Below are 10051 nucleotides of genomic sequence, written 5' to 3'. Positions count from 1 at the left end.
ATGTTAAAACTTAAAAACAAAAACGATGGTTGTAAGCCACATTATCTGATTCAAGTCTGAGAATTTTGGGGAGAATTTAATGTATACCCACAAAATTAATACCTCTATTTGAAAACAGAAACACTGTAAGTTTATTAAAATGTTCAAAGTCCTTTAATATTCTCCATTCATCATGTAATGTAAAATGCTAAAATTAAAATTTTCACCTCAAGTCTTCATTAAAAGTTGCTTCTTTGTACGTGAAAAGATGAGAGGTAGCATAAATTTTCTATAGAAAACTCAGAAACACTCAATTTACGTCATGTTCAATTCTATAATGCAAAGTTGACACTTTAATAAATCCGAAATAAACATCTGTTCCAAAATAAAAGTTCAAGAAAAATTATCTGACTTCGATATTAGAAATTGAAATTTTTATAAAGAAATCTTACATTTCACTAAATGAGTTGGTAACTTTTTTCAGGCAGCAACCAAAACAAAAACATTTAACACAGATTCCTTCAATCTCATGATTTCTGAAGGACACAAAAGCATAGAATATCCAAAAGCTATTGTATTGGATATTCTAATAAGGTACACTCAAGACACACATACACAATGGAACTCTAAATTTCAGTAGCAATGATGAACAAAAAAATACTGACTTCGCAATGACTTTTGCTTATCACTCACATCGTTTAGGGAATACTTATTTGATTTTTTTTGACATTTCTATGTATTAATGGATCTCTCCCGTTTAGTAACAGCTTTGCTAAGCTACGTTTTGAAAGTGACAATTAATTTTAGTGGAAATTCATTCCCAGGCTACTTTGATAGTCATTTGAACAGTTTTGCGTTATTTTACATGCAATTTTATAGCTCTATAACGTTCATTTAATCTTGTTCAATGATGCTGAACCCCAGATGCCATAAGACATTATAGAAAAGTAGTTACTGCACATATGGAGTAACTACTTTTCTGAACATTAATTTCTTTTCTCTTAACAGGCTGAAATGGTATTTAGAAAAGAGAAAAACCACCACTCTGTATTAAAGGCTTTATATTATGGACTGCCAGGGATGGGCTCCTATGACTGCTGTGGTCCCAGCCATAAAGTTCTTATTTACGAGCATCATCTACTCAAGTCTCAGTATTAATGGCTTTCTCCAGCCTTCATAAGATTGTTGGTATCATATATTGGAATCAGGCCACCTGACAGAGCTTAGGGTTGGGAGGCTTTCCTCATTTGTCATATGTGGGAGTTGGATAAAATCAGAGGTTCTCCAAGAGTGATCTGAGCACCATCAGCATTAGAATCACTAGGGTACTTGTTAAATATGCAGATATCCTCCCAGATTTCTAGTGCTGGGGTCAAGAATTGTGCACAATAAGTAAGTATCTGAGTGATTTTGCTGAATGCTAAGGGGTGAGAAGCACTGGTAGATGATCTCAAAGGTCCCTTCCACTCTAAAATTCTAAGAGTCCCTGAGTTTTCTTTTAAAAATGGATTCATGTCAGCAACATGAAAGAATTTCTAGAACATAAGACAGTAACTTTTGGTCTCAGTGGGTCAATCTGAATAAGTATTATTAGATTTGGATGTATATGTAAAAATAATAGAAAATAAAATCAGAACAGAATAATCTGACATGAAAGGAATCTATATGGGATTTCTTCTTGGGAGAAGTAGAAGGGCAACCCACTCTAATTGCTATACATGACCACAGGTTCAAAGGGACTTTTCATTGCCCCTCAGTCCCTATTTTTTTCCCACGTCACCCTCTGACTCCTCCCAGCTGTTGAGATCCAGGCTTTTTACAATCCTGAGTCACCAAACTCTTGAGTAATTTTAACTGATCTCAATATATTCTTTTCAGAAATAAACAATTCACAGGCAGTCCTCTACTTTCATTTGTAATGAGTAAAATCTTACAGAAACATACAATGTGGGGAAGGTGAAGCGCAGAATTACATTTTTAAAGGGAACTTCCATATTCAGAGAGCTAAAAAAAAAAAAAAAATCAACTCCTAATTTTCTCTCTTTGGGCATAATATCTGATGAAATATTCTCCATATCTCCTATATGTAAGTTTATTTTATTCTTTTTCTTCCCAACCACTTATAAGCCCAATGAGAGCCTAGGATTTGAGATATTTTAAGCACATCTGGAGCGATCTAGCTTTGACACATTTTTATTAGGTGCATGAAAGCTAAATGTCTTATTGCCAAGTATCATTTTTACATTTTCTCATCAAATTTTTATAAAAGCATAGGAACAAAATGCAGTAGGATCGTAAAAGAATTCCACAAACATAGCTGGATAAATTCTGCTGCTGAGCCAGAACTGTTGGCTGGAAGGCAGCGCCACCATGTGATCGTTCCAAGGGCTGTCAGTTTTGTCTAAAGACACAAGTTGGGATCCTCTAAGAGTTGGGTAACTAACAGCAAAAGCCCACTTCCTGTCATAGGAAGGTTATTTTCAAACTCCAAACCCCAGCACCACTTCTGTCTCTGAGAGGGAGAGGGAGAGAAGGAGGAGCTGTTTACAAAGAAGATGTCTGATTATGGAGTCACATCAGTGGCCAGATTGGATCAGATATTTAGTGCTTGATTAGGGTGGCCAGTGGGCAGGTTAAGGCTGGCAGATCCTGAGTACTCTCCATTTAAGGACGCTTGCACCAGGATACACTTTGCTGACTTCAATGCCCAGCTCTATGGCTGGCTAGCCCTACGTCTTTAACAGGGGACAAGTTCGGCCAAGGCTTAGTTGGTGGATTGCATGTTATGTCTATAGGACCCAATTATATCTAAAGTTTCTAAGCCATAAAGTCCTGTGCCTGTGTGCATGGTGTAGACGTGGGCTAAATTCAAGAAGAGGGGTGAGAGAGAGTCAATCTGTAATTTAAAGTTTATTAGAGTTGTGTTTTCCTTTTCATGTTTTTGCTTCATAAAGTGTACCATGAATCTAACAGCAATATTATATTAAATGTACATGTTTGCAGTAAATTGTACCCTCATTTAAGAAATGTGGAAAAGCTGGGGGGAAAGAGGAAATCTTAAAACTGAGTTAAGTCAGCAGTTCAGCAAGTGCTTACAAAAGACAGTCAAAATACAGGCAAGTTACTTTAAATGGGCATTATTTGTTCTTACTTTCCCAATGTAGGCAAGTGCCTGTGATATAACAATTTAGGGAATAATGGGAGAATAAAAAGCATATTAGTTTCAATCAGATTTCCTGGCATATATCACAGACCCTAAGGAATTACAAAGACAAAAAAGCGAGCTCTTTGGTTTCTGTATGGTTCCTTGCAGAGTACAACGCTGCACCTGCAAGCACTTGGATGAAAAGACCTGGATTCTACTGAAGTTTGCACTTTCTCCACATCGGCCAAGATGGGTAAACTGCCTTAACACAAAAGTCACATGTCCCACAAAATATTTCCTTCTATCTCAAAAGAGTATTAGCTTCTTTAATCTAAGAAGGTAATGAGAGGTTTTTAAACTGATTAAATCAGCTTAGTTCATACAAAGTCTATTATGACTAAATATTCAATTAAAACGATTTCCAAACCAAAATCTGACAAAATCCTCTCTGAAAGTAATTTAGATGATAGGTTTTTAACATTAGGCAAATTAAATCCTTCTCACAGTTGGTATTTTCTAAAGGGTCAGAAACAGTTGCAGAAGTTCACTGGGGCAAAAATCTACTTTGTGTGCTAGTCATGTTCCATGATCATAAACAGAAACTAGAAATATTAACGTGAGCCTGACATTCCTATTTATTTTATTTTTACTTCAAAGGCTACATACATGCAAAAGTTGAACATGTCATCACACATGCTTTAAATAAAGTTCAAAAAATAAAAATACTTCAAAATCCATTTACTTATGGAAATATATACGACAATTATAGTGAAGTCAATTATATCCTTTTTTCTAATCTATCAGAAAAATACTTATATTATAAAAAAGAGTTTTAATTCATGTCCAGAATAATTTGTTAAAATTCTTGAGTCACAATTTTAAAACAAGTTGAATGTGAGTACAATGTTTGGAGAAACAAGTCCCAGGCTCTTGCTAATGGGATCTGATATTCTCATACTTCATTTTGAAATCACTAAGGAAACTCAAGTTTAGGAAAAAAAAAAAAAAAAAGCATTTTAAAAAACCTATGATGATAAGTATTATGGCTGAGGTGGTTACTAACCAAGTGAAGGGCATGACTTCTATAAACAGATAATGTTCAAAGTCCTTTAAAATGTTTGAATGGAGATTTTTATCTACAAACACATAGTGGAGGCTTAAAGTAGCCTCGAGTCTCTCTGCTGGTCAACACTGCAAGAGGAATTAAAAATCCCAGGTACAGTGAAGTTCTGAGTGCACTGCCCTTTTGAAAAATGTGTGAGCAGACACTAGCTCCTGTGACTCCACAAACAAGCCGACTGGGGGAAGTGTCTTTGAATGGCCCTGCCTTTTATCAGGCAAAAGCAGCCCAAGGCTTGGCAAAGTCAGGAGAGGGAAATCGGCATATTCTGAGCAAGTCTCCATGGTCCAGAGGATGACCATTTCCTTCTAATAAAACCAATATTTCTTTGGTAGCATAATACAATATATATCAACAATCCCAATAACTAGTATGAGCTGAATGCACTCAAAGTTCAACTTTGTAAATGTTCACATGCATCCTGGAAATGAGATGTAACTTCCTGCACCTACATGAAAAAGGGTGGGGACAGCTGCCCAGGCTGGAGGACTACTGATGATGAGAAATGACACACAACGTGAGCAGGGAAAGGGATCATTTAACAAAATGTGTTAGCGTTCACTGGGAAAGCCCTAAGTGGGTAAACACATCCGAACTTTGCAAGGAGCTTAATCCAAACAATTAAAATATCACCTTCTCTTTAAATCAGAAACATCAGGTTTCCTAGTGGGAGAAATCCCTTGCTACCACTCTAAGCCTTTGGTTGAAAAGGCCAAATTAAAATTCGGGTTAGAAATGTTTCTACAAAGGGTCCAAAGACTTAGAGCTTGATTTATATCCTGATACTGAATTGTGATTATAGTTTTCATGTTAGGCAATCCAACTATTATTTTCCTTTTATCACTAAAAAAAAGTTTTAAAAAGGAAAATTAAAGATTTGAGTGCAGTCAGTGCAAAATCAGATTAAGTATGGTTTTTCTTTTCCCTGGGACAGAAAAAAACAATGCCCAGCTCACAGCACATAGGAATGTGTCACAACACATAATCAGAAGACAGGTTTCTCCAAGCTAGTATTCCTCCTTGTACAGTGTGGTATTCAAAAGCAGTATTGTCACGATTATGCATATTCTCATTAACTAGGTACAGCAGAGCTACTTAAAGGGAAACCAATTTCTTGTGCCTCAATGAAAGGGGAGTGTAGAAAACAATAATTAGGCTGAACAAGGAATTTTAAAGGGCACAAAAAAAAATTCAGAGTGAAAAGAACAGAGAATTTAGAAAGCCAAAAAAAATGGTTTTTTTGTTGTTTTTTTGTTTTTAAAAAAGCAAGTAACGTGACGGTAGAAACCCACACAATCTCCCCTCACCCCACCTGCCACTTTGAGTCCTAATTGCCCATCTGCAAGGACAGAAACCCACTCTAAATTGACCAGCATCGGCTTCGGCAAGTCTTCTCTTCACTCTCCCTCCTGTTAAGACCGTTTCCAAAACCAATCAGCAAAGGACAAAGAATTCTTTACAGAGTGCAATTAGTGTTTTCCACGTCCACCTTCAAAAGCATGATGCTCTTCATGGGCTAAAGGACAGAAAAAAAACAAAAAAGAAAAAAAGGAAAGAAAACTTTAAGCAAAGGATGGGCCAACCCTCCTCTAGGCATCTCATTCAGCTTCCCCAAATGTTGGCAAGAACTCAAACACCTTATTTTTTATTTATTTATTTTTTTGCCAGTAACTGTTAGCTAAGGCGTGCATTTCCTGAGAAACGTAATAATGAAAATTAAAACAAGGAATAAACAAGCAATGGGCATGCAGCCTGTTTCTTCTTGCTGTGCCCGGGAGGATGAGTCATCTCGACAAGCCGATGAAGAGAGTATGTTGGGCTGCAAGCAAATGCCGCAGGGGAAAATGTGCCCCACAAAATGCATTGCGGGGGGTGGGGGGGAGTGCCTGACACAACCCGAGACAGAGCCACTCACAAGCCTATCTTGAACAATAAAAAATAAAACAAAACAAAGAACCACACCAGGGTGACAGCAATTATACCTAGGTGCCCCTGCTCCCTACCTCTCAACACTCTCCATGGGAAATGAAGTTTCACAAAATTGTTAAGTCTTATTTTTCCAAATCATGTTTCCCCCTGCCAATAGATATTCAGCCCTATCATCTGGTTTGCAAAATTACTAATTTTAATTAGGAACTCTAGAATTTTTTTTTTTTTTTTTTTTTTTTGAGACGGAGTTCTGCTCTGTAGCCCAGGCTGGAGTGCAGTGGTGCAATCTCAGCTCACTGCAACCTCCTCTGCCTCCCGGGGTTCAAGCAATTCTCCTGCCTCAGCCTCCCGAGTAGCTGGCATACAGGTGCATGCCACTATGCCCAGCTAATTTTTGTATTTTTTGTAGAAACGGGGTCTCACCATGTTGGACAGGCTGGTCTCGAACTCCTGACCTCAAGTGAACCACCTGCCTCGGCCTCCCAAAGTACTGGGATTACAGGCGTGAGCCACCAGGCCCAGTCGGAATTCAGGAATTGAAAAAAATTATGCTACCAAAAATACTTTCAAACACTTAACGTTGTTTAAAGTAGAAGATGGCACAGGGAAACCTACGAAATACATAACATTTTCTCTAAGGCAAAAGACCGAGTGTGACAATCTACCTCCTGGATCTGGCTAACCATTACCAGGAAGCAAGGTCTGATAAAGGTGGGGTAATTCAGGACTCTGGGTGCTTTGATCCCCAACACGCTACCCACACTAGCAGTGAATGGGGTTCCAGGGAGGCAGATGGGCTGCCCCATTTCACCTTTTAAGCCCCTTCCAATTCTGTTTTTCTTTTTCTTTTTTTTTCTTTTTTTTTTTTAAGACAAGGTCTTGCTGCTCTGTCACCCAGGCTGGAGTACAGTAGCATCACGCTACTCGGCTCACTGCAGCCTCAACTTCCCGGGCTCAAGCAATCCTCCCACCTCAGCCTCCTGAGTAGCTGGGATTACAGGTGTATGCCACCATGCCCGGCTAAGTTTTGTCTTTTTGACAGAGACGGGGTTTTGCCATGTTGCCCAGGCAGGTCTTGAACTCCTGAGCTCAAGTGATCCACCCGCCTCAGCCGCCCAAAGTGCTGGGATTACAGGCATGAACCACTGTACCTGGCCTCTGTGTTTTTCATAAGGACTAAATTCTTCAGACTATTGCTGAAGGGGTGGGTGGAACGGGTCTATTTTCCCTGCAACATCATCTTGGACATTCACCCCAACTCACTCTGCACTTGGAAAAAACTTTGGGAGAGACGCACTTTATACTTCCCAGATCACCTCAGGTTGGCCATACTCCTAAGGGCAGCCTGAAATCTGAACTAATTTAATAGAACATTTCTCACAGCTTTAACTTTACAAATATTTCACATTGTGTGAGTGTGTTTTCTTTTTAAGAAAGATATTTAAGGAAGACACCAAAGAAAACATGGTTTGATCTGCAAAGAAATTATACTATACTTCAGGGTCAAACAGAGGTACCATAGAACTATAGTGACCTGGTTTCCAAACAATAAATCCAGATATACAGGCTATCCAAAGATCCGTGTTACTTCCAGGTGTGAGGGGCAGTCTGGGGTGGTCATAGTTGCATACTACAATGTTGATGGGTTAAGGAGACAGTAAAACAGAACATTCAGAACTGGGAGTGCCTAGTGAACAGGAGTTCTGTCAGCCTTAGGTTACTTTGGGTAGAAAGGGGTTATAGAATTGCTCTAAGCCTGGAGTTGGCAAACTTTTTCAGGAAAAGGAAGAGAATAAATGTTTGTCTTTATGGGCCATACAGTCTCTGTCCCAATTATTATTATTTATTGTTGTTGTTTTTGAGACGGAGTTTCTCTCTTGTCACCCAGGGTAGAGTGCAATGGTGTGATCTTGGTTCACTGCAACCTTCACCTACTGGGTTCAAGCAATTCTCCTGCCTCAGCCTCCTAAGTAGCTGGGATCACAGGCGCGTACCACCACGCCCGGCTAACTTTTTATATTTTTAGTAGAGATGGGGTTTCGCCCTGTTGGCCAGCCTGGTCTTGAACTCCTGACCTCAGATGATCTGCCTGCCTTCGCCTCCCAAAGTGCTGGGATTACAGGCGTGAGCCACCAGGTCTGACCTCTGTCTCAATTATTAACTCTGCCACTGTAGCACTAAAGCAGCTATAGGTAACACGGAAACAAATGGGTATTGCTCTATGCTGATAAAACTTTATTTATGGACACTAAAATTTGTATTTATATAATTTTCATGTGTCACAAAATATACTTTTTCTTTTGATTTTTCCCAACCACTGAAGAATGTAAAAAGCATTCTCAGCTACACCTATACAGAAACAGGAGAGGGGAGGGAAGACGGGGGGCAGATTTGGGCTCCAGCTTCCTGCTCTAAACAATTCTCACGGCAGAAAAGACCTTTGTCACTCAGCTGCTCTGAAGAACTTAGCAGAATTGGCCAGGGTGGGGCTGGTCAGGGAGTGGAGTCTGTGCATTGTGAATTTCTCAGTCAAATAATGTGTATCCATATCAAATGTAAGTTATCAATGGCCCAATGCCCATCTACCCACTAGAGGCCATGACTGAATATGCTTGGGTTCTTTCTACATGGAAAATTTACAGTCACCTGGCTTCTGTAAACTTGGGAATACTTACACTAGGATCCTATTAACTAAACCAGAGTAAAAGCATAAATTGGCCATTTCTAACTTAGCTCACCCTGCTGTGAAAAAGATTTCAGCCCAAACCTCATTTTTCCAAATCACTTCTGCAGCAAGTGGTATATACCCTGCTGAGTAAAGGACTGCCTGCTTTGTTTACAATAAAGAAAACTGCTTGTTTTTTCAAATTCACACTTTTATTTGAACGATCTTTGAGTTTTTAAATGTTAATTTTTGACCTTAAAATATGGATTTCTGCTGAGACCCTTCCTCAGTCGTGTATCACACACTTTGCAATGGCCTCTACCTTTAGGTATCTATTCGATTTAACTGGCCAAGTCGCAGTTTTCTTTCCCCTTGTTTGGCTTTTTTCTTTCCCAGAGCCATCACAACAGCTAACCAGTGAATCATCCTGCCCTTTGTCAATCTTACTTGATTATTGCCATGGCCCTAAAAAGTGACCTGACCACTCTGTGGCCTTATTATCTGATAAAACAGGTATCTTATTATCTGTGTTGAGCCTGCTGCTAACCAATGTGTTACCTGGAAACTTAATCATAGAACTTTGAAGTAGAAGGAACCTTGGAGATCATCTAAGACCAACCTCCTCGATACTCAGATGAGAAAGTAAAAGAATGAGAAGTTGTGACTTGCTCAAGGTCACACTGGTGAAGCTGGACAAAAATCCAAAGTGCCTGACTTAATGACCCCAAATTGGTGTTCTCCTCTTTAGAGTCAAGTGTGGAGCTGGTTCATGGGAAAAAATGTTTTAGCCCCATACGTAAATGCCAATGAAATACACTTCCATCTACAGAGTTTCTGCTGGTCTTGTGAAATAAAAAAAAAGAAAAAACTCTTGATGACCTTTCAATTAATATCTGGGGTGAAAATACAATTAAAGTATCCTTAAAGAATAAAAATAGCATCGGCAAATTTGCAACTTCTACACTGCACAGCCAATAAGCAACTTCTGCAGTGACATTTTTCTGTCTCTTTTAAACTTCCATTTAAAATTCAGAATATCTGTAGTGCCAGATCAGTCCCACTGCTTAACATCTAAGTCATTTGGCCTGTAATTATATGATTCCTTACAGGGAGGCCTTAGTGTTAATATCCCCTGTTATACTAGGATACTCACAAAACAAAATTTGATTTTTTTATCCTTTTTGGCAAAGAGTTGGAAAAAGTGAAGCACTAA

The 10051-nt window shown here is 38.9% G+C and overlaps 1 protein-coding gene across 5 annotated transcripts in view; it reads right to left on the bottom strand.

The window, feature by feature from the left end:
• Window positions 1-312: 312 nt before the first annotated feature.
• Window positions 313-10051, bottom strand: part of EIF4E3 (eukaryotic translation initiation factor 4E family member 3) — an 81607-nt gene continuing 71868 nt past the window's right edge. For 3 of the 5 annotated variants that reach the window (XM_025377419.1, XM_025377421.1, XM_025377416.1), the window contains one exon: window positions 313-5760. In XM_025377419.1, coding sequence (XP_025233204.1) covers window positions 5714-5760 — 47 coding nt within the window. In that variant the 3' untranslated portion in view covers window positions 313-5713. The remainder of the gene's footprint in view (window positions 5761-10051) is intronic. The other 2 variants (XM_025377420.1, XM_025377417.1) reach the window with 1 other exon arrangement.

The sequence above is a fragment of the Theropithecus gelada genome, chromosome 2, assembly GCF_003255815.1.
Source record: "Theropithecus gelada isolate Dixy chromosome 2, Tgel_1.0, whole genome shotgun sequence".
Classification (NCBI taxonomy): Eukaryota; Metazoa; Chordata; class Mammalia; order Primates; family Cercopithecidae; genus Theropithecus; species Theropithecus gelada.
The sequence above is the reverse complement of the archived record's forward strand: the minus strand, read 5'-3'. Positions and strand labels throughout refer to the sequence as shown.